The 23654-nt window shown below is 57.1% G+C and overlaps 1 protein-coding gene and 1 long non-coding RNA gene across 5 annotated transcripts in view; one reads left to right on the top strand and one right to left on the bottom strand.

The window, feature by feature from the left end:
• Positions 1–1255: 1255 nt before the first annotated feature.
• LOC122203414 lies at positions 1256–23419 on the top strand. The gene is made up of 5 exons (XR_006195169.1): positions 1256–1440; positions 19487–19578; positions 20483–20597; positions 20762–20900; positions 21156–23419. It is a non-coding gene; the product is annotated as an uncharacterized LOC122203414 (long non-coding RNA).
• The window catches only part of FAM222A (family with sequence similarity 222 member A), a 54658-nt gene continuing 35170 nt past the window's right edge, over positions 4167–23654 (bottom strand). For 3 of the 4 annotated variants that reach the window (XM_042910210.1, XM_042910211.1, XM_042910213.1), the window contains exon 3: positions 4167–6725. In XM_042910210.1, coding sequence (XP_042766144.1) covers positions 5434–6725 — 1292 coding nt within the window. In that variant the 3' untranslated portion in view covers positions 4167–5433. Of the gene's footprint in view, positions 6726–10203; positions 10589–23654 lie in introns of those variants that run through there. The other variant, XM_042910209.1, reaches the window with a different exon arrangement.

Here is a 23654-nt window from a genome sequence, read left to right as displayed (position 1 = left end):
CTCAAAAATAAATAAACATTAATAAGCATCCGACTTTGGCTCAGGTCATGATCTTGCAGTTCGTGAGCTCTTGCCCCACATCAGGCTCTGTGCTGACAGCTCCGAGCCTGGAGTCTGCTTCGGATTCTGTGTCTCCCTCTTTCTCTGCTCCTCCCCCCGCTCACGCTCTGTCTCTGCCTCTCAAAAATGAATAAACTTAAAAAAAATTAAAAATAAACATTAAAAAAAGAACTAAAAAAAAGTTAGAGAAATGCTGGGTTAAAAGGATGGATACTTTGCCTGCAGGACTTTTCAGAGCCTTTAATATGCTAATATGATTTGGGCATCTCCAAGGTAGAGGGAGAGGGATGCCTCAGTTTTGGACCTCTTTTTACATGGAAACGCACTTTCCAAGGTGAAAGCAGCTGGAGTAGGTGATGACAGAAATAACACACCTAACTTTGGGGGCATCTTCTCTAAAGCGGATTCTGTTCCCTAGGGGACTTGGCCACCTGTTTCCTAATGTTCAACCGCACACGGTGATAATGCGACTTGGTGACTGAATTAGATAATACCAGTCTCTTTACAGTGGAGAAATAGGCAGCTCAGAGAGGGGTGGTCACTTGCCAAAGGCCACATGCTCATGAGGGGCAGTGTCAACCTTGGAACCAGGTCTGTCTGATCCTCTAACCGCTAGACCCCACTGCCCTCAGGCAGGTCCCTCTCACAGGGCCCATTTGCCCTGTCATTCTGATCACACATCACCTGGTGACATCCCGTCCTTCAGATGCCACGACCTCCTTTGACAGATCTGGAATCGAGGCCACACAAGTCCCCCCAGGGTCACCTATGGAGTGGAAGAGTTACTGAAGCCAGTTTCCCGGCCTCCTTCCCTCAGGCCACCACGGTCCTAGTGAGCTGGCCGTGCTGGTGATTTAAACAGAAATCCTTCAGTCCACCCGCCCCCCTAGCTGGGCTCCACCTTCCAGGCCCGCGCAGGGGGCGGGTGGGACCACGAGGGCCCCTTTTTTTTTTTTTTTTTAACGTTTATTTATTTTTGAGACAGAGACAGAGCATGAACGGGGGAGGGTCACAGAGAGAGGGAGACACAGAATCTGAAATAGGCTCCAGGCTCTGAGCTGTCAGCACAGAGCCAGACGCGGGGCTCAAACCCACCGACCGCGAGATCGTGACCTGAGCCGAAGTCGGACGCTTAACCCACCAAGCCACCCAGGCGCCCCACGAGGGCCCTTTAAGGGAGCCTGGAATGCGCAGGCGCAGTGGGACAGGGTGCACGTGTGGGGGCGGAGTCTCGGTGCAGCTGGAAGCCCTAGCGTTGGTTCCAGGTCGCTGCGGGGCAAGTTCAGGGGTTGACGTGGTCTCAGGTTCCCCTCTCCAGAAGTGGGGAGGGGCTCTGAAGGCTGGCACATGGGTCAAGAAAGCACAGAGCTTCCCGGAAAGGTGAGTGTCCCCCGTACCGGACCCTCCACTGAAATATTTGCCCAGGCTCTCAGGCCCCTCGCGGGCAGCTCTGGAGTCTGTAAGATGGGGTGGTCTTGTAGCCCTTGTTAATGAAGTAAGTGCTAATAATCCTCGAAGTTCCGTGCCAGCCACGTGTGGCTACCGCGTGGGACAGTTCAGCTCTCAGGGGTGTGAGCCCACAGCAGGAGGAGCCTGGGGTCGCCAGGAGGGGCTTGGAGACAGGGAAGGGCTTGCAGCTCTGGTTGGGGAGGGGGGGGGACAGACAGAGGGCAGATTGTTCCCTCTGCCCCTTGACCCAGCACCACACCCTGCAGCCGGCAGTGGGGGCCCCAAGGCTGGACCTTTGTGCTGGAGCCCAGGGGGCCACATCTGGGGCTTGGTGGTAGTTTATTGTTCTCCGCAAAGCGCGGCAGGTCAGAGGTCAGACTCTGAATCAGACAGGCCTGGGTTCGATCCCAGCTGCTTCGCCCTCCTCCGGCCTCAGCTGACGCCGGGCAAAGCGATTGCCCTCCCTGGGGGCGTCACTAGCCTCACCTGGGACACGGGGACGTGCACCCGTATCGTGAATGGTCGTGGCGACTAACACCGTTTAGCACCGAGCCTGGTGACCAGTGTGCCTGGGGTGACTGTGGGCCCTTGGTGATTGTAGCGTCGATAGTAACGTCGTGGTCGCCTGCACTGCGAGGCGGTGATATAAAGGGCAGGGCTGCGGCATGTCAGCATGGTGATTCTGGAAGGCTCTTCGCGCTCAGCGAGTTCAGCTCCTAGGAAGAAGGAGCCCGGCCAAGGCGCCGGGGGAAGCCGGTGCTAGGGCAGGGCCAGAACCCCAGCCTGTCTGTGCCACGTGCCCCCACCGCCCACGGCGCAGGCCCCGCCCCACAAAGGTGGAGCCTTTCCCGGATAGGAGGCGGGTCCTCAATCTGCAATTCCAGCATCTCCAAATGGAGGGACCTGTCTCGGCCGGTGGCTCCAGGCTTGCCTCCGTGGGCTCCCCTGATGCCCCTGGCCGTGGGCCCAGGACGTGGGGACCTGGGCTACCGGGAGATCACGTTGGTGCGGAGGTGGCCCCTGGGAACAGCTGAGCCACAGGCCGCCATCCAGCCCTGAATCTAGCCCTAGACCCTGTCTCTCTGCCCCTCTCCAAGTTCCAGAACAGTGCTTTCGTGTTCTTGAATTCCCTCGCTGGTCCAGGGTCACTCGGAGGAGCAAAGCTCCGACTCCAGCCTGCTTCTAGCTCACTCCAGAGTCTGGGCCTTCTGGGCTGCCCACCTCCAGGGACCTCCTCGGCACTGCGCGGCCCCAGGCGGGCTGCAGCTCTGCGTGAGGGCGGAGGCTGCCCGAGCCCGGGGGGCGGGGCCTGACGCTCCCCTCCTGTCGGTCCGCCAGGCCATCCTCGGGTTCTGCGTTCTCATCCCGTAAGACGGGGATGACTTTGTTGCATACGTACCTGATGCAGCTGCTGTGAGACTCCCATTTCGGGAGGTCAGAAAAGCTCTTTGTCAACTGCTCTCTGCTTCCCACTTATGATCACCCCCAGCAGCCTGCCTGGCAGTACCTTCTCCGCTTGTCACCAGCAGGACCCTGGGGCTCCCCAGGGCGTGACAGTGATGTGCAGAAGGGCCTGGGTCCCGCCCTGGCACCCAGGTGGGGCTCCGAGCATGGGAAGGGAGGCCTGCATCAAACAAACTGGGGGTGGGGCTCCTGGGGGCTCAGTCATTTAAGCGTCCCACTTGGGCTCAGGTCATGATCTCATGGTTCGTGGGTTCAGGCCCTGTGTCGGCTCTCTGCTGTCAGCACACAGCCCGCTTCACAAACTCCGTCCCTCTCTCTGCCTCTCCCCTGCTCGCTCTGCCTCTCAAAAATAAATAAACTTAAAAAAAATTTTTAAAAACTTAAAAAAAATAACAACGAAAACAAACTGGGGGCTCCCCAGGTCCCCCAGGCGGGATGGCGGGCTCCCCTGCCCAGGGAGAGGGCAGAGACAGGATGTGAAAAAGAGTCCATGCTGTGGGGTCCAGACCCCAACTTTTCAGAATTGCTGTGTGACTTTAGGCAGGTCACCTAACATCTCTGAGCCTCGGTTTCTTCCTCTGACACCTACTACCTTGCAAGGATGTGGCGAGGCTCCAGTGAGATACAGTGTGTATGAACGTGCCCAGCACAAAGTTAGGTGCCCGATGAATGCCAAGTGTCCCGGGGTGGGGGGGTCTGCAGATCTCCAGGTGCCGGGGCCTGGAGTGGGTGTGTGCTGGGGCTGGCCAGGGAGAAGGTCACTGCCACAGCCACTCTGGCCTGCCCACGGCCATACTGGCCCATGGACGCCTGGAGCGGGTCAGGCACAGGGGAAAAGCTGGGAAGGCATTTCGTGATGCAGGGAGACACCATCCCCAGACCACCTCGGCACCATTCGGGGAACGAGCCAAGGGGCCCGGGCTTGGTTCTGTCTCAGCTGCTCTGTAGACCGGTCGCCGGCCACGACCCAGTGGCCTTCCGCCTGTGCGCGGACATGTCAACGGGGTAAATGACGGTGTCTACCTTGAAAGAGCTGGAAAAGGAAATGAAACACTGAATGCAGAGTGGCCGGCGGGTGCCAGGAGGTTCCTGGCCTGCTTCCTCAGGGCTCCAAGCCCGGTTGGCAGCGGGGGAGACAGCCCGTTTTACTCCTGGGGGAGGGAGGACAGAACAAAACAATTCCACAGCTGAGACACCATCTGTGTTTTCCTTTTTTTTTCTTTCTCTTCGTTTTTAAAACAATATAGTGCAGACTGCACTTCTCACAGTAGAATATAATGGTCAATTTTAGTATAAAAAAAAAACATTCTCAGAGATTTGTAAATGCACTTAGTGCTCGAACAGGCCTTGGAGAGATACAGTACCGCTTCCGGAGTGCCAGAGGGGCCGGGACTTGGGGAATTCGGGCCTTGGGGACTGAAGAGGGGGCTCCTTGCCTGCCTCCCCGTGGTGTGGGGTGGGCCTTGGAGGGCAGCTTGCAGGAAAGGCGTTGGATTGGGTCTCCCAGTTAAAACCAGTAGGTTGCCTCTCACTGGCTCTGAGGAGAACCCCTGAGGAAGGCAGGGCAGGGTCCCTCTGACTGGTGTCTAAGATGGCAGGCCCACCGTTAGCCCCTGTGGTGCCTTTGTGCGAATAGGAAAATGGCGCCCCTTCCTCAAGATTCAGAAAACTGCCGTAATAAATATACACGTCTAGGATGCAAATGGTGTCTCCTTGGACGAGGTGCCCTTGTGCGGTGCACAGCCTGTACAGCCGTGCCCAGCAGCCCTGTAAGATGTGGAGAGAAAGGGGACGGTGGTAGTACGGGGTCTGGAGGGTGGGGATGGGGGTGTAATTCTGTTTGGGGAAGAGATGGGAGGAGGGAAGGAGAATCTAGAGGAGGAGGAGCAGGGGGACTGGTGGTCCTTGGAGCCTCTCTCAGAGTGGCCTTCACTTGGATTGGCCAGTGGGGGACACTGTAGGCCCTGTGACTTCCTATACCCCCTCTCTGCTCCTTTTCCAGGAGACGGGGAGCCCGTGGGGGGAGGAGCTCTCTGACCCCTGGGGGCTGCTCTGACCCCACCCTGACTCTGGACCATCACATTTCCTCCTGTGTCCCCCCGTGGCCTGAGCCCCTCTCTTGGGAAAGCCAGAAAGAACCATTCCTGTTTTAAAGTGGTTTCTCTCTCCCTGCCTCTGCCAGCTTGGATGGAGGAAGTGGTGGATGTCAGTGGTGGTCCTGGGCCCTCCCCGTGTCCTCGGGCAGCCGATAGCAGGGAGGGGCCTTGGGCAGAAAGGCGGCCCCGCCACTCCCCATCAGGTGGCCGCACGGCAGCAGCCCGCCCGGCTTCCCTGTGGGCACCCACGGGCACTCGGGCACAGGGCAAGGCTGGGCGCCCCTGTGCGCCGCCCACCCTGTTCTGCGGCCTGCCTTCCCGCTCGACGCCCTGTCCGTCTGTCCACGCGTCCGCCGGGCAGGCCTTATCTGTAGACGGGCAGGCGGATGTGGGCGTGCTGGTGGTCGAGCAGCCGGGGCACAGCCACGGTCTCGTAGCCCTTGCCCAGCATCTGCTCCTTGATGCAGGGCGGCCGGATGTCATTGATGAGATACTCCAGCGACTGCAGGCTGCTGCTCAGCACGGCCGTGTTGCACACGCTCTTGCTGGGCAGGCCCGAGAGGGCCTCCACGGGGGGGCCCGCCAGCTCCCGGGGCGCCCCTGGCCCCAGCTCCGTGACGGCCACGGCCGCCGCCGGGTTGTAGCAATCGCTGGTGGGAGTCACCAGCACGCTGTTCCAGGGGGCGGCGAAGTACTGGCCCACGGTGAAGCCGGTGGGCAGCCCCATGGCGCAGCTGAGGGGCGACCCGCTGGCCCGCTCGTACACCCGCCCCCCGCATGCCTCGGGGGACTTGCTGGCCGCCGTGCCGCCGCTGTAGGCCCTCAGCGGCTGGGGTGGGGGTGGGGGCGGCTTCTGCGGCCACAGCAGGTAATCCAGGCCCCCGTCGGCGTACCCTGCAGGCTTGGTGGCCCCAGCCAACGTCGAGGCCGCCGTGCCGCCCTGGCCCAGCTCGGCACCTTTCCGGCAGTCGGGCAGGCCGGCGGCAGCGGCCGAGTAGGCCATGCCGGGGAAGCTGGGCACGGGGCCGTGCTTGGCCGGGCTGGGGTGGGGACCGGCTACGGCCTGGCAGGCGGCAGGCGCGGCGCCCGGGGCCTGGCACTGCTGGTTGAGCTGGTAGAGGATGCTGTGGATGGAGGGCAGGTTGGAAGGCGGCAGGGGCAGGCCGCGGCCAGGCAGGGGGATGACGGAGGCGGCGGTGGCGGCGGTGGCGGCGGCCGCGGGCAGGCCGGGTGGTGGGGCGGGTGCCTCGGGCGGCTTGGGGTAGGCCAGGGGCCCCAGAGTGCTGGGCGCCGGGTAGGGCGCGATGCCCACCTGCACGGCAGCTGGTGACAGCTTGGTCCGCTTGCCCTCGGCGCTCTTGAGCACGCTTTTGGCAGGCCCGGCAGGCGCGGCGCTGCCGGAGGAGGAGACGGCGGCCTTGACAATGGCCAGCAGGCCCTGGTAGCCGGCGGCGTGCTGCGGGTAGGGGCTGTAGCGCTGGCCGCTGGTGTCATAGCCGTTGACCGTGCGGCCCAGGTGCTTGTGCTGGGGCACCCGGATGTTGGTGGGGAAGATCTTGATGGACAGCGGGCTGTTGGCCACCTTCTCGGCATAGGCGTCCAGCTCGGCCGGGCTCGGGTAGCGGGACGAATGCATGGAGCTGGCGGCCGTCTCACCTGCGGAGATAAGCGGAGAGGAAAGCACAGGTGAGGGCTGACCCCGCGACCCGGGGAGGCGGTGTGGCCACAGCCCTGCCACTCCCTCCTCTGGTTCCCCATTTGCCCCCTCGCCCCTCCGTTTGTCCCTTCTAAACCCCAGAGCTTCGCCTTGGGTGTAAGGTACAGAAAGCAAACTGCATGCATCGTAAGCTGAGCTTTCACGGACGGAACGCGCTGGGCCGAGAGATGGGTCACTGCCGGTGCCCCCAGAGTGTCGCCTGCGACTCCGCCCAAGCGCACAGCCGTCCTGACTTCCGATGGCAGCGTCTGTACACGCGGGCTGGAATCCCGCCACGCGTCCTCGGCCGCATCGGCCTCTGCCACCCAAGGTGTTTTGTGAGGTTCACTCAGGTGGCCGTGGTTCGCGCTTCCTCATGGCCGTGTGGTCCTCGTGTGGACTCCTCCTTCCTGCTGCTGACGGCATTTGGGTGGTTTCCAGTTTGGGGCTGACACACACACACTGCCACGCTTCCTGGTATGCGAGTACCCAGTGAGTTCTCTTGGGACTTTGCCCGGGACGGGGATTCGGGGCAGGTGAACCTGCAGCTTCAGGAGAAGACGCCCCACGCTTTGCCAAGGAGCCTGTGCCGGGCCGCGCTCCCCCGGCGGAAAACAGGAGTTCCGGGGGCTCCGCACCCTCACTGACGCTTGGCGCCCCGTCTTCACACCACACTGGTGGTAGGCCCTTCCTCCTATTTCTTCGTCATCCTCTCTGTGCCTCCCTTGGTGGGATGGGATGTAAAATGGGATGTAAAATGGGATGATGGCCACCTGCTGACCTCTATGGGATAGTTAAATGTGTTGCTATGTGAACAGAGCCCAGCACAAGGCCGGAGACAGACAGGAGATGCTCCGTTGGCTTTCGTCGGTTGCTCACATGACCTGCCTTGATCAGCAGGCAGGGGAGGAGGGGTTTTAGCCACAGTGGCTGCCCGTCCCATCCCCAAGTCTGCCTGTCACCTACAAGGCCAGGGTGGTAACCACTGCCTCTTCTGCACGCTGTCATTGTGGGGCCGGAGGCTGCACTTTGTGTGACAGGCTGACCATCCTACCGGCCAGCGTCCTGGGGGAGGTGGGCTGCTGGTGGGCAGACCCCCCTCTTCCATCCAGAGCCCCTCCCCGGGGCCTGAGACATTCCTCAGTGCTGCCCAGGACCCTCCCCAGGTGGGGAAAGGAGGGTGGGGCGGGGGCGGGCTGTGGGAGACAGATGGGAGGTCTCCGGATTTTAGAGCTGGCTGGCCTGAGTGGAGTCCTGCCTGGTTGTGGGGCTTTGTGGCTTGCCTGACCGAGCCTCCCCACCTGTGAACCGGGGATCATGATTGTGTCAGTTGTGCAGGGTGGCCTGGAGTGATGGCTGCCAAAGGGGGTGAGACACACAGTCGGAGTTGGGAGATGGTCACCTGTCTAGGCCCTGGGGCGAGGGGCCCCTCCCTACAATGTCTCCGCAGCACACTGCCTTTCTCCTGTCCCATGACTCCCTTGGGGCCCACCGGTGACTCCCAGGGGGAACTTGAGAATGGGGCGCCTCAGTTTCCTCATCTGTAAAATGGGAGGTGATACTGCCATGAACGCTGCCTCCCAGGGTGGCTGCGAACTTTCATGAGTTGTGCATGGTGGAGTGTGGGCAGCATCGGGTGCTCTCCGAGTGGGGGTGTTGACGCCCTCCCCATCTGTTTGGGATGCGGGCCTCCCTGGGGGCGGAGGGGCAGGGGCTCGGGCTGCCCTTCCTTCTGACCAGCCCGGGGGGTCCTGGCACTGTGGCTGGGGTGGAGTGCAGACCCCACCTGCCCATCCCTTGAAGGTCTCGCCCCACATCCCATCCATCCAGAGCCTCGCCCCTGAGCCCCTTGTTGGGCTCACAGCCGGTCGGTTGGAGCAAGACACGTGCTGTGATGGGAAGGCTAAGGCATTTGGGATGGGGCGGGGGCCTCACCCAGCGGGGCTCTGGAAAGCGAGACAGCTTTCTGGAAGAAAGGGCATCCCAGTGAAGGCGATGTCAAAAGGGGTGAGGAGAGGGGAGAGCAACATATTTCAGGCAGAAGAAACAGCACAGGCAGAGGTCCAGAGGTGAGGAAGCATGTCCTGAGTGAGGAACTGTAAATAATGTGGAATGAGAGCAGAAGCCCGGATCAGGCGCGTGGAAGAGGAGAGACAGGTGGCCTGGGAGGGCAGGGGGCCAGTGCAAAGGGGCCTCCTCGCTGCAGGGCAGGGGAGGGGTGGGGCACACATGCGTGTTGCAAAGGTCATTCCCTTCTGCCCTAAGGTGCAGGAATGTGGTCTGACCTGGGCAGGGCAGCAGGCAGGGAAGAGGCAGGCGGCACTCAGCATGCCAAGGAGACTAGGGGAGTGCCCCTTCATCCCTCGGGCCTAATTCGGGGCCGGGCAGGTGGGGCTGACCCCTGGCTGGCCACAGGCCCCCATCCTGACCCTGCCTGGGGCAGCCCCCTCCCTAAGTGGCCTAAAATAAACTCGGTGTGGAGAATGGAAATGTCACTTTGGCCAACGGGGGAATCTTTCTCTGAGATTGGATTTAAACTACATTATACAAGCAATTTCATGGGCACTTAGCGCCGCTCGGAGAGTCCCGCAAAAAAGGGACCAGCTCTTCATTTACCAGCCATAAATCAGCAGTTGCTATAATGAGCACAAAAATGTCACTTTTATGCAATTTTACAGATGAACAAAACTGGTGAAATTAACTGTGGTAACCTACTATAGTCAGCAAAAGCGGCTGCCGGGGAAAAAAAATTATATCTGTATGTATTTTTGTTCCTCTTAAACCCTCTTCCCAAGCAGGTTTCTGCCATTGTGGTGTGAAAACTCATTTGTCCTCACCATTATACTTTCATTTGGAGTTTATCTTGAGTATCCAATGAGCCACCAACTGTGAAAATGATTAAATCTACAAAATCTATCTAATGGATGGAATAAATTAGGTGTTTAAAACCTTTAAGAAGAAGAAGAGAGCGGGGCGGGGGGCGGGGGGTTGGGAATAAGTACTGCCTGTTACTGGTTCCCATTCACTGAAATGAGGAGCCCATCTGCCCCCCTGCTGGCCATCAGGGCTCCAGGAGGGTGGGCTGGTCCCTGCAGCACTTGGGGGAGTGGATGGAGCCTGCCCTCTGGTGAGCACAGAGCGTGCGCTAGACTCTGGGCCTACAGCTTTTCTTGACGTCTCATTTGGCGCACCTGACCACTCAGAAGTGAGCGGTGGTCCCCACTTTACAGATGAGGCAGCAGACGAGTCAAAGCATTCAGCAGACAGCCACCAAGATGTGCCACACCCCTCTGCATCACTGTCACCTCTTGGTACTCATGCCCGTGTGCTGCTCCCCCCCCCCCCCCCCCCGCCCCCAAGTGGGGCTGAGACCCGTGAGGTCCTGTGGACCCAGCCAGGGCCAGATCACGGAGGCGCTGTGGCTTCCTCCTCACTCACCCGGATCGCTTGCTGCGGGGGAAGCGGCCCACGGGGGAGATGAACGGGGGTCTCCCACCCACAGCCATGCGAGGCAGCCCCGGTCGAGCCTTCGGATGAGTACGGTCCCGGCCAGCATCCTGATTGCAGCTTCATGGAAGACACAGAGCAGAACTACCCAGTTAAGCCTCTCCTGAATCCCTGATCACAGACCATGAGCGAGAACACACATCTGTCCAGGTCTCAAGCTGCTAAGTTCTGAAGTCACCAGCAACACAGCAATAGATAACTAGCAGAGGCCCCTGTTCTACAGATGAGGGTATGACCTCAGAGCTTCCTAAGACCACGCCACGGGCAAGGGGCGGTGCTGAGACTAGACCCGGCGTGTCTTCCTTCCAAGTCTTCATAACGCTCGCCTCACGAGGCAGGCCCCCGTGAAGCCAGGACACTCGAGAGGCTCTCCCTCTTCCATAGAACTGGGGGGGGGGGGCGGGGAGGGTGGGAATAATCCAAAGGAGGGACCCCGGAGTCAGCCCGGAGGCTCCGAGAGGCAGGAGGTGAGCCGTTAGAGGTCACAGGCCCGGCAGCTCTCACCCCTGCCCTTGGCTGGCTGCTAGGGCCTGCCAGCCCACGGCCCTGAGCGGGTCTCGCCCGGCATGTGCTCAGGGCTCTCCGGTGTCTTGAATGGGAGTGTCTTTGGGTGGGGGCATGGGTGTGCCCCTGCAGGTCACCAGAGTCCCTGGTCCCAAACCTGGCCCAGTTGTGCTGAGGCCGTGGCTGCCGCAGCCCCTGCCTCGTGCCTTGTTCCTTGTTCCTGAAGGGCTTTCTCCTGAGCCACCCTGGGTGCCTCACACCCAGCTTTTCCCACCAGGGTTCCTGGAGGGGGGCCCAGCCACCAGTTCAGTGCTCTTGCACAGCCCCGTGTGGCCACTGTGATGACACAAAAAAGGCCTCACAGACGGCACCAGCCGAGCCGGCTGTCTCTGGCGGGCTTCTAAGCAGTGGTGAGGATGGGGGACGTGGGAAGAGCGCTCACAGGGTTAACGGGTGGCAGGGGAGGGGGCCTGTTGGGGGATCCCAGGGCCTCTCTTCAGTGCTACTCCCTCCCTGCCTTCTCGGGTCCCCCCAGCTGGGCTCTATCAGTGCCTGGGCTTGGTCACCACGTGCCGGGGACTTGTCCTTCTCCCCCACCAGACTCGGGCTCCCTGAGCTGGCTTGCTCACTGCGGAGTCCCCGGTGTCTACAGGACACATAGTAGGTGCTCAGGAACGTCTCAGTGAATGATGACGCTGTGCCCAGACGGACCCGTCCAGCCTGGGGGCCCCTGTTCACTGCCAGTCATGACACTTGGAAGGAACTAAGCCAAGCGGACAGCCTCGTGGAGAGCTGCCTCTCAGAAGCCTCTCCTCAGCCCCGCATCCACCAGATGCTTCCTGGGCCCTCGTCTATGCAGGCACTATGCAGGGCCTGGGAAAAGCAGCAGTAACCAAAGCCCAGGCAGAGTCCCTGCCCTCATGGAGCCGACAGTCTCGTGGGGCGACAATCCTATACGTCGAGTCAGGCAGCAACCAGCCCTGGAAACAAGGATAGAGTGGGTGTGGTAGTTTTAGAACACGTCCACGAATTCTCCGACTCCTCCCACAAATCACGGAGGCCTCTCTTCCTTCACTCGAACAGGAAGTAACTGGGCAACTCCATTCTACTGAGCAGAGTGCGGCAGACACGATGTTGTGTGGCTGGGTCATTGCGGCGTGGCTTCGCCTGGAGCCCGAGGTGGCTCTGTGTCGGTGCCTTGGGGCGTCCACCCCTGGAACCCAGGCACTGTGCTCTCGGAAGTCCAGGTCACGTGGAGAGGCCACGTGTGGGTGTTTTCCCGACCGCCAGCATCAACCACCTGATACATGAGGAAGCAAAAGCCTTCAGAAGGTTCCAGCCCCCAGCCTGTGCCCTGTCCGTACCCCTGAGCGTACCACACGGCTGTCGGAGGCCACTGACTTTTGGGGTAATTTGTTGTGCAAGCACAGTAACAGAAACAGCAGGGCACAGGGGACGGGGCAGACCTGGTGGAGGGGTGTTCAGTGTGGACTCGGCGATCGGTGAAGAAGGCGTCTCTGATGATACGGCCTTGGAGAGAGGGCGGGAAGGTGAGCGAGTGGGCCGTGAGGCTGTCTGACGAAGAGCAGTGTCCGCAGGGGGACGGCAGGCGCCAAGGCCGAGGGGCGTGGATGAGGTGTGTCTGGGGAAGCAGAGCCAGCAGGGAAGGCCTGTAGAAGGGTGGCATGCTTGAGGACCTGGGCTCCTGGTCCACGTTGGAGGGTGGGGACCAGAGGAAGAACGTGACCTACCTTGAGTTTTGATGGGACCCCTTGAGCTACTGGGTGGAAAATAGGGCAGGAAAAGGGGCATCAGGAGGAAGTCCTGGGAGCAGCCTGTCCCCACGAGACAGAGCACCCAGCAGGTTCTCAGCAGCAATGTGCTTTGCTGGGCATTGAAACTTGGGTTCTAGAAGGCTCTGACGAAGTGGGCAAAGGTATAGAGTCCAGGTATGTGGAAAGAGGAGGTGACAGAGGGGCTGTACTCAAGAGCCCTCCGTCTCTCTCCTTCCCCGTTGAAGGGTTGGGGGGTCAAATCAAGACTGAAGAAGAAAAGAGCCGCAGATGCCAGCATGGCCCTGCCTGGTGAGGGGGCGTTTCGTTTCTTCTCTGTGCTTTTCTGTCGTTGCCAGTGGCTGGCCGTGACCTTGCGTTGCTTTAGGGTGGGGGACAGGCGCACAGCTCTCCTTTCTCCCAGGGCCCTCCTGCCCTTGACGTTTGCGTCACGCAGCCTGCTTCAAACCCTCCTCCTCTTCCCTCGGCCTTGAGCGGCCCGAGGCCCTCCCTGTCTGCCCGCCTGGGCGCCCGTCACTGTCCGGCTGCCTCTGCTCCCAGGCAGAGCATGGAGGACGGCTGGCAGCCTTTTGAAAAGGCATCATGGTGCAGGGGGGCGGATGGGGGCCGAGTCCCAGAGATCTGGATTCAGATCCCGGCTGTGCCACACACGCACCGTGTGGCTTCGGGCAGGCCACGACCCCTCTGGGAACCTCCGTTTTCTCGTAAAATGGGGACGCTGCTGCTATTGCTGTCCTTGGAGGATTGTTGTGAGGACCATAAAGGGTCCTGTCCTCGGTGCTGTAGTTGCTGGTGGTGATGAACTCACTGGAGCTCCCTCCACTGTCTCCAAGTCCCCAGGGGGGGGGGTCTCTGTAAAACCCTCCAGTGGGCCCCAGTGTTTGTGAAATCTGAACTGCTCAGGATGGTATTCGAGGCCCCGGCCATCTGACCCTGACCTCTCTCTGCAACCCTCCTTCCCCACAGGCCCCTGGACACACACATGGTGGCCCCCGGGCCTCCTCTCACCAGCCGACCACCACCCTCCCTTGAGTGTGGCCCCAGGCCAGGCATTGTGCCAAATCCTTACAGCCCCGCCCTCCTGAAGTCCTCGCGGCAGCCTGGGAGGCAGCCCTGGGTTTCAGAAGAGGTGAGACATTCAAGGAACAGGGTGTCAAGCGGGGATTTTTGCTGAGGACTGAAGGACAGATGGGCCGGGAATGAGCCGAAGGCCCAGGCGGGGCAGGGACTGAGGTGAGGTGCACAGGGAGTCCGTGCCCTGCCCGGGGGCGTTCACCCTTGAAATCAGGCTCCGTCACTGAGTGGGGCAAATCATACACCTGGCGGGTGGGAAACGGCCCAAGGACCGTCACTTTGAGAGCTCTGCTCACATAGAAAGGATCCGTGAGCCAGGATCTGAGCCCTGGCCATGTGTCCCCTGGGCACCACAGACGCCGTGGCTTGGGATGATTCTCGCACACCCGACACGCTTTCCCTCCGTAACCAAATTCCCACTGGTCCTTTAGAGCCTGGCTGGAACGAGGCCTCCCTGTGCTCCCCTCCCGCACACACCCAACTCAGTCTGCGTCCGTCTGTCTCCCGTGCCCTGAGACACCTCTGGGTCCTCCCCGGTTCCTGATTGAGAGTGGTCAGCCTGGGGTTGGGTGCAATTGTCCCAACAGTGCCTGGAGCACAGAGGATGCTTGGATTTCGTGCTGGGAGAATGAAGTACGAAAGGTTGCTTATACCCGCCCTGGGTAGCTGGCTCCGGTGCTCCCGGTCTCAGCCGGGACATGCCCCCCACCCCCACAACGGGCTCCCCAAGCTGTAACTGCCTGTTGACTTGTCTCCAGGGCTAGGTACTGAGGCCAAGCCCTGCACTTTCTCACCACCCTGATGCCTGAAAAAAAAAATGTGTGGAACCACGGCAGGTGCTTGGCAAGTGCTGCCGAGTCCAGAGAATTCTCTGTTCTGAGGACTCCGAGAGGCTGAGGGGCAGCAGGCAGACAGCACCCGACTCCCGTGCATGGAAACAAAGGCACCCACCCTGTGAGCTGGGCTGCCCCTGCCCCGTGGCCCCCATTAAAGGAAATTTAAAAGGCTGGCTGGAAGTGCGGATGAGCCGTCACTGCCCTTACGTTAATGTTATGGGCCTTTTACAGGTGCGTTAAAGAGACGTGGTTATTAACGAGTATATTAAGCCAATTAAAAGCGGCCCTTTGAGTGGGATTTAATGTTGCTACAGGGAGACGGGAGAGCGGGACTCGGCGGCACCGCATCGGGAGGGGGAGAAGCAGGGGTGGAGGGGTGAGGGCTCTGCTGGAGAGACCACACAGGGCACAGGTGCACAGCTCGGACTCTGGCAGGAGTCAGGCCGTGGCGGACAGATGCGCGGTGTGACCGCTTGCTCCGGGTGACCTTGGACAGGTCACTTAACGTGACCCCGTTTCTCATCTTTAAGGGGACGAAGGGGTGGACAGATCACAGGAGGCTGAAGTCCGTGTGATACTCTGCCCTGTAAGGTGTGCGGTACCTGCTCACCAAGGGGCAGGTGGAGGAGGGTGTGGGGGTGGGTGAGGGGTGAGATGCCAGCGCGGAATTCCTGCCCCCATGCTCTAGGCTTCTCTGTGGGACTCCAGGCACCTTCCGTGGCTACATCCTGGCCCCTCCAGGTGCTGTCCAGCTGAACGCAGGCTCCTGCTGGTCCACTGGACACACTCCTGCAGAAGCCGTCCCCTTGGCGGACCCTGGAGTTCGTGACTGAAATGGAGGTAACTGCAGCTCTCCCGTAGGAGGAGAGGGAGGGCTAAAGGTATGCCAGGCTCACAGTAGGCGTTCAGCAAACGTCCCCTCTTTTCTCCTGCGGTTGCAGATTTTGCCTGTTGCCTCTTGCCTTCGGGCTCAGGAAGTCACGGCGGGCATTACGTTGTTGAAATGGGGGGAGGGGTGTCCCGGGCTGCTCCGGGGCGCAAGGGGTCCCTGGGCACAGGGCCTGGCCCGAGCCCACAGGGAGGAGCAGTCTGCATCTGCATTCCCCTTTGCTGCCGACACTCTGCCCTTGGAGGTGGCAGCCTCCTGAATGCTCAATTAACGTGACACTAATTAGCTGGTGGCACCGGCAGAATCCCTAATGAGGCCGCCCAGGAAGGAGGGGGGTGCGTGGGGAGGGCGGCTGGGCCGGGGCAGATGCAGCTGTTCTCTGGCCTCCGCTGGGAGGGATGTGGGGAGGGACAGGGGTGGCAGCCAACAACCCTGACCTCCCCCCAGCCCGCTGACCGGGGTGCGAATCCCGGTGCCCCCATTACTAGCTGGGTGACCTCACGGTGGTGACCCCGCGGCTCCCTGGCCTCCATTTGTCCTATGAGAACAGAGTGAAGGAAGATTAAATGAGAAATCTTGGTACATAGTGGATGCTCAGAAAAGGCTGGCCACCTGGCTTCCAGCTCTTTCTAGGCCAGACTAGGCAGTGCAGGGTGGTGGTTATCACTGGGCGCTGCACAAAGGAGCCTCTCATTCTCTAACCACGTGTGTGCATATGCACGCAGGTTCTCACACACATACGCGTGCGCTTAGGGCACACACGTGGAGCCACTTGTGCCCAGATATTCAGGGACATCCTGTTCACAAAGACCAGCAGGTGCTCACAGGCACACACCTTCCACGCCCTGGTATCCACGCCCTGGAGCGGCCGACGTGGGCTTTAATGCTTCCCCAGCCGGACCTTCCTGCCTCTCGTCGTCTCTTTCCCTTTGCTGCTCCCTGACTGGCTTCTGAGAGCTTACTTCTCACGGTCTCCCGGTACCCAGACCCTGGCTTTGCTGTTTTCCCGACCCGCCTGCGGCTTTGTTGGCCTGCCTGCCTGCCCAGTGCCCTTTAGGACTGCTGCCTCTTCTCTCCTCCTTCTGGCCACACACACACACCTCTGTCTGTCTCCATCCAGGACAGCGTGGGTCTGACTCATCTACCCTTCCCTCCCCACTCACCCTGCCCCTCCCCATCGCTGTCTCTCTCTGCAGCCTCGTCCCTGGCTCTCTCTACTCTGGATACTGGTCCCTTATAAGTGCTGCAGACACCCTCTCTCTATTTTTGGCTAGCCTTGACTTTTTTTTATGGTGTATTTTGCCGAGCTGCAGTTTTTAATTTTAATGCGGTCCAATGTGTTTCCTTTATTTGTGCTTTATTCTCCCTCTCCATTTGCAAATCCTTCCTGGTGGATACTCTCCATTTTCTTCAAAGAGGGATAAGGTTTTGCATTCCCTGGCGCCAGGTTTTTAAGTCTGTCTGGAACTCTTCTTGCCATGTGGTGTGAGGTAGGGCTCCGACGTCTTTCATTCCCGCACTGCCTGTCTGTCCCCAGGGACCTGCAAGGCCTGCTTTGTCCCGGATGGAGCTCACATGCACACTGACCCATTTCTAGATGTTCTCCTTCCTGCCCTGGTTCCCTCTGTCCCTGTGCTGCTCCCACCACCTCAGCCGTAAAGCCAGGGAGGCACTAGCCCGGTCCCCTGTCCTAATACTACTTTGATAAGAACAAAAGGCCAAGAATGGGCAAGGCACAGGTGACTTTGCTGACAAAATCAACTTTTCAAATTATACACCCCCCCTTCCCCAACACACACACGGTCAGGATTTAAGGACTGGGTTGACTTTTTTCCATACCAAACTCTGTCCGTGTGCATAATCTACATCCACGTTTATTTAGGTCTTTAAAAAATATCACTGGATTGGGGCACCTGGGTGGCACAGTCGGTTAAGCGTCCGACTTTGGCTCAGGTCATGATCCGGTGGTTCATGAGTTTGAGCCCCACGTTGGGCTAACTGCTGTCAGTGTAGAGTCTGCTTTGGATCCTCTGTCTCCCTCTCTGTCTGCCCCTCCCGTGCTTGTGCTCTCTCAAAAATAAAAACATTTTAAAGAGAAATCACAATATAAATTTTTCTCCACAAAGGTCATTTACCTCTTTTACCAATTTATTTTAGTTCCTTAATAAATTGTAATAGTACCATAACTTGGATAAAGTGGACAGTTCCCAGAAAGATGCAGACTACCCATCTGACTTAAGAAGAAACAGAGAATCTGAATGGACCTGTAACAAATAAAGAGGCTGACCTGGTAATCAGAACACCACCTACAGATCAAAACCACAGTGAGCAAGCACTCTGTGCCCAGCAGGACAGCTGGAATCCGAAAGCTGGGTGGCAGGTTTGGGTGAAGATGTGGAGAAACCGGGCATGGAAGAGAGCACAACCACTCAGGAAACCGTTCAGGCACTTCCTCAGGAAGCTAAACACAGAGGGGCGCCTGGGCAGCTGGCTCAGTTAAGCGCCCGACTCTTTTTTAGCTCAGGCCACGATCCCACGGTTCCGTGTCTGGCTCCAAGCTAGGCTTGGAGCCTGCTTGGGATTCTCTCTCTCCCTCTCTGCCCCTCCCCCAAGCAGGCATGCTTTCTCTCTCTCTCTCTCTCTCTCTCAAAATACATAAATAAACTTTAAGGAGCGCCCGGGTGGCTCAGTCGGTTAAGCGTCCCACCTCGGCTCAGGTCATGATCCCGCGGTTCTGGAGTCTGACCCCCGTGTCGGGCTCTGTCCTGACAGCCCAGAGCCTGGAGCCTGCTTCAGGTTCTGTGTCTCCCTCTTTCTCTACCCCTCCCCCACTCATACTCAGTCTCTATCAAAAAGAAACATTAAAAAAAATTTTAATTATTAAGAAAAGTTAAACATAGAACTGTCCTGTGCCCAAGCAATACCACTCGTAGGTTTACATGAAAGAAAAATGAAAACCTACATCCCCATGAAAACTTGTACGGGAACATTCCGAGCGGCATTTCACACCATCGCCCCTGATGTGGAAACACCCAAAAGCCCTGTTGGCTGATCGGCGGTGAATCACGACCCGGCCACGTAACGGAATGTTATTCGGTGGTGACAGGGAGCCGGGCACGGACACCTGATACTCCATGGATGAACCCAGAACACACAGGGAGTGAAAACAGCTGGACACAAAAGGCCACACAGGGTACAATTCCATTTATACGGGACATCGAGAGAGACCAACGCAGAGACCGAAAGTAGGTCAGGAAGTTTCGTGGTTGCCTACAGCTGGAAGGTGGCTGCGGGCAATGGGGACCGGCTGGTGATGGGTGTGGGGTTTCTGTTTGGGGCGATGAGGAAACATTTGGAAATTTAGTAGTGGTGACGGCTGCACAACCCTGTGAATTTACACTGGAAAGTATTCACTACTGCAGTCCGAGTGGGTGAATCGTATGGTAGGTGTTACCGTCGGCGTAAGGCAGTTGCCAAAAAAATCGGTAATAGTATCTTTTTTAAAAAATGTAATTTCTAGCTCTTTGTATTTGGTGTAACGTTAGGAGCCAGCAAACCGTGGCATACAGGCCAAGCCTGGCCTGCTGCCTGTTTTTGTAAATAAAGTTTTATTGGAACACAGCCGCGCCGATTCATGTCCGTGAATCTGCGGCTGTTTTCCTGCTACAGTGTGACGGAGGTGGGTAAGTTACCATAGACACTGGATGGCCTGCAGGGATGAAAATATCAAAGTTGCAGAAAATGTTTGCTAACTCCTGTCGTAGGGGAACACGATTGCGTCTGTGCGTCGCTCTTGTATCCGCAGTCTTGCTGACTGACTTCTTTTGGGGGTTTCTGTGCAGTTAGTTTTCCTTCTTTCTAGTCCTTGTAACTTATTTTTCTCGCTGTCACTGGGCCGGCCACGACCTCTGTGCAGTGTGGAAAGGCAGTGATTCGGGTCTTCGTCTGCCTCTGGTCTTAGCAAGCCTCGGGTTGCTTTGCTGTGGACTGTGGCTGGATCCGCTGTGACAGAGGAAGCTGCCTACCTTTCTAGTTTATGAGAGCTGGTTTTTATTTGGCAAGTCATAAAAGGGGGCTCGCTCGTGGCCCTTCGTCTCTGAGCCTCTCTTCTCTCCTAGGCATGGTTCCCGGGGCGGGGGTGGCACCGGACCTTCCTTCTGTCCCCAGGCTGCACTCCGCAACAGCTACATAATTGAATCTGCTACCAGAGGTTTGTTTTTAATTTTATTGGAATTTTAAATTGCTTTGTTTCTTCCGTCTTTTATTAGTGCCAGTGGAAGCAGGTGCACTGGCAGGAATGTCATGGGGCTGTGGTTCTAGCCTTTTGGGGTCAGGGTTGGGGCGGGGGGATGAGGGGTGGGAACTGGGGAGAAGAGCCTCTCCCTGCTCCTCCTGGGTCAGCGAGCCCTTCCTCCTGTGAAGATGAGATGGGCCAGGAACCTCTTGTCCCTTTGTGGGTGTAGGGAGGGGGCTCCCACTCTCCGGGGGAGGTGGGGCAGGTAAAGTGTTGGAGCCTGCTGCCAGGCCCTGGGGGTTCTCTCCTGTTCTTATCTTCACATCACAGTGGAGTTAACAGGCCCACAAAGGGCCAGCCACTCACTTGTCCAAGAACACACACGCCCCATTCACGGTACAGCCAGGATTTGACCCCCAGACCATCTTGGTCTCAAGGCCTGTGCCCTAGGGGCTTATGGGAAGGAGGGTAGGGTGGGTCCACTGCTCTCACCTATAAAGAAGCAAGAGCGGTGGCTCACATCAGTCTCCTGGGGCGGCTGCCATTCCCTTCTCAGATGGCAGGTCCCTGAGAGCCACCCCCCAAGCCCCTACGGTGCCTCGCCGGGGCGCTCCGCCCAGCCTGAACTTAGAGCGGCGGTGACTCAAAGTTGATGTATCAACACCATGATGAGAAAGTCAAATACTTATTAGCAGGGAAGGCCCTGAGCGGCTGAGAAAAACAGGCTTCTGTCCCAGGTGTGGGCAGGTCCTGTTTGGGACCCAGGGACTCTGGCCCGCTGGGAGTAGCCCAAGATCTTAGGCCTGAGGTAGAGGAGGGGAAATGGACTCCCCCTGCCCACCGTACACACACATACACATCTTTTTTCCTTTGTCTGCAGGTCACTTTCTCCAGTCACCCGGCATAGGCTACAAGAGCCAGCTGCCCAGACTCCTGGACAGAGGGCCACCCACACTCCTGACTCCTCTGTCTGTCTGACCTCAGGTCCCAGAGAGGTAAATGGTTTGCCGGCCGTGTTCTGGGTATATGTGGTTGCCGTGCCTTGTGCAGCCTTGTGTCGTCAGGCTGCTCGGATCCCAGTTTACAGGAACGGAGGGAGGGACTCTCAGACTGGGCCATGTCTTCCCCTGACCAGGCTTCTGACGTTTTATTGTCACAGGTGGTCAGAGCTGGATGGCTTCTCAGGTCCACCTGACCGGACGCCTTGCTTTACAGAAGGGAGAACACTGGCCCTACGAGGCTGACCAACTTGTCCAAGGTCACACTGCACATGGCCCAGTTGAGACCTTTCTTCCGTGGTAAGAAATGCAGCACAGCCCACGGTCTGGTCACAGAGCTCAGGGAGAGCCCTTCCTGTCTCAGTTCTGTCTGAGGGGCCACAGGCACAAGAGGGTCTGCCTTAGGGCCTGACTGCCCCAAAGTCATGTCCAGGAGGAGGAAAGGGCAGGAGACGACTCTGCCAGTTGTCCAGGCCTTGACCAGCAGCAGGGCACCCAATTCAATTTGCTTATCTCCCTTCCTGCCTCCCTCTTCCCTGTGCTTTTCAATTACAGGCAGAGTCAGTATCTTTTCTAGTAAGTACAAAGATGTCAAAGGGTCTGAGTGAGCCAGAGAAGAAGGATGTCCTTGGTGGCCCTCCACGCTGACCAGTACAAGTCTTGGAGCCGAAGGATGGACGAGTCCAGGTCGTCATGCCTCGCCCTGCCTCCAGCCAGCTGCACAGGGGCAGTCATGGGTGAGAACACACATTCTTTGAGCCAGTAAGTCCACCATGGAAGAATGTGTGTTTTTTCACAGATACACGTGCATGTACAAAGATTCATTACAGCACTGTTCACAATAGCAAGAGACTAGAAACAACCTAAATGTCTATCAGAGAGGGATGGTTAAAACGTTATTCTTTAGCCATGTAATGGAATACCGTGCAGCTGTTAGAATGAAGGCATTCTTTCTGTCAGGTGGTGAATAACTGCCAGGACATACTGGTAAGGAAGAAGGCAAGGGATTGAGAAGGGGAGGAGGTATAAGAGGTATTTAATGCTTCTCCTGCATGTGTGTATTTTTCAGAAGGGTATTTATGAAACTGCTAACACTGGTTTCCTCTGGGAAAGAGAGTTATTTTTCATTTTAAATTCTTGCTCTTTCTGAATTGGGTGCCATGGACAACCTATTCAGTGAAGTACTTAATATAACAAAAGAGAACATGTTCTCCCTGGAGGTCCTATAAAGGAGTGAAGGGGACTAGGCATTAAAAAACATTATTCCTTGAAACCAAAGCCCTCCCTGCCCTCAACAATTATCTGTCATCATTCGGTTTTTGATAAGGCGAGTTATTTCTCTATACTCCTATCTCCGAAAGAACACCAGCAGAAGACCCTCAGTTTTGAGGATGTCGATATAATAACTTCTCTTCCTACAAATAACCCCAAAACAACATGAAGCAAAAATGCAAGTTCCATTTCTGGCAAAACTAGGTGATAGCTAATCCCCTAAACAACAGGTGGGCAGGCTCCCCAAAGCAACAGAGATCAAGTGGGGCTGAGGGAGGAAGCAGAGAGAGGGTGGGTGCCATGGCTGTAGATTCCAGAAACAGCCAGTAGTGTATCCTTCCCAACTGTGACAGATACACCCTGTACAAATCTTAACAAAATCTAAACCCCTTCTTTGCTGCAGTGGAACCAGGGATGCATCAGCTGGTTATAGACCTTCCCTAGACCCACTTGGTTCTGAAGAGCAAAGAAGGTAGGGCTACAAAAGAAATCCCACAAATAAGCCATACTTGCAGGAACCTGTTTGTGAGGCAACTGGACGGAAATAGCCTCCTCCAGTGGCAAGTAATCAAAATTGAACCACCACAGTACTTAATCGAAAGGAAAAGCAAAGTGTAAGTAAAAGCTGGCAAAAAACAAAACAAACCACTACTTCCCATCAGAAGAATGTAGCCACAGAAGAGATGAAGATTATAGTTAAATATTTCATCGTGAAGGAGAGAACTTAGTAAACAATGGTTTCCATAAAGCAAAACCACAAAGAAGATATACAAGAGTAGAAGAAAAAACTTACTGTAAAAGCAAAAGGGGAAAATGGCGTGCATAAGGAAAACAAGGCACACACAAAAAAAGTAAAATGAAAGGCAAAAGACCGCCAATCTGTGCTTAACTAGAGCCCCCAAAGAAGGAAACTGAAATAATACAAGCCTTGGATCTGCCTGTCAAAAGGGCACGGGTACTGTGTTCTGGGAAAAAGATACCCTGAACAGTCAACCCCAAGACATATGCTAGTAAAGTAATAACATGAAAGATATGGAAAGATCAAAGTAAAATACGAAGAAAGAAAAATCAGCCTTCAACTTCTCCATGGCAACATTCAACATTAGAGGAGAACAGAATATGGTCTGCAAAGACCCTCAAGGAAACAAAGTGACCCAGGGATTATTTTTCATTCACTCAAGCAGAAAGTCGACAGATAGACCTTTCTGAACTTGGGAACTCTCGAAGTGCTGTTCACGTGAGGCCTTAAGCCATATACAAGTGGACCAACTTTGGATGATGGGAAACTGAGGCACAGGAACTGGTGGTGAGCACTGGCCCTATTTCTCTCGGAGACAGACTGAAAATAACTGGGTGTAGTGATGTAACCACCATTACGAGCCCTGGGATAGAGTAATGGTACCGCTAATAACAAAGCGGGGAGGGAAAGGAGGGATGGCAGTAGAAGCGCACAGATATCCCCATATTTAATAATTGGGAATAAAAGATCTCCTTTCTTTTTTTAATGTTTATTTTTGAGAGAGCATGAGCAGGGTAGGGGCAGAGAGAGGGAGACCTAGAATCCGAAGCAGGCTCCAGGATCTGAGCTGTCAGCACAGAGCCCAACACGGGGCGAGAACCCATGAACTGTGAGATCATGACCTGAGCCGAAGTCAGATGCTTAACTGACTGAGCCACCCAGGTGCCCCAAAAGATATCCTTTTTAAAAAGTTGTTTTAAAGTTGTTTTGTTTTAATGTTTATTTTTGAGAGGGGGAGAGAAAGTGTGAGGAGGGGGAGGGGC

This window comes from Panthera leo, chromosome D3, assembly GCF_018350215.1.
Source record: "Panthera leo isolate Ple1 chromosome D3, P.leo_Ple1_pat1.1, whole genome shotgun sequence".
NCBI lineage: Eukaryota > Metazoa > Chordata > Mammalia > Carnivora > Felidae > Panthera > Panthera leo.
Note: the sequence above shows the minus strand (reverse complement) of the source record. Positions and strands in the feature narration are given on the sequence as shown.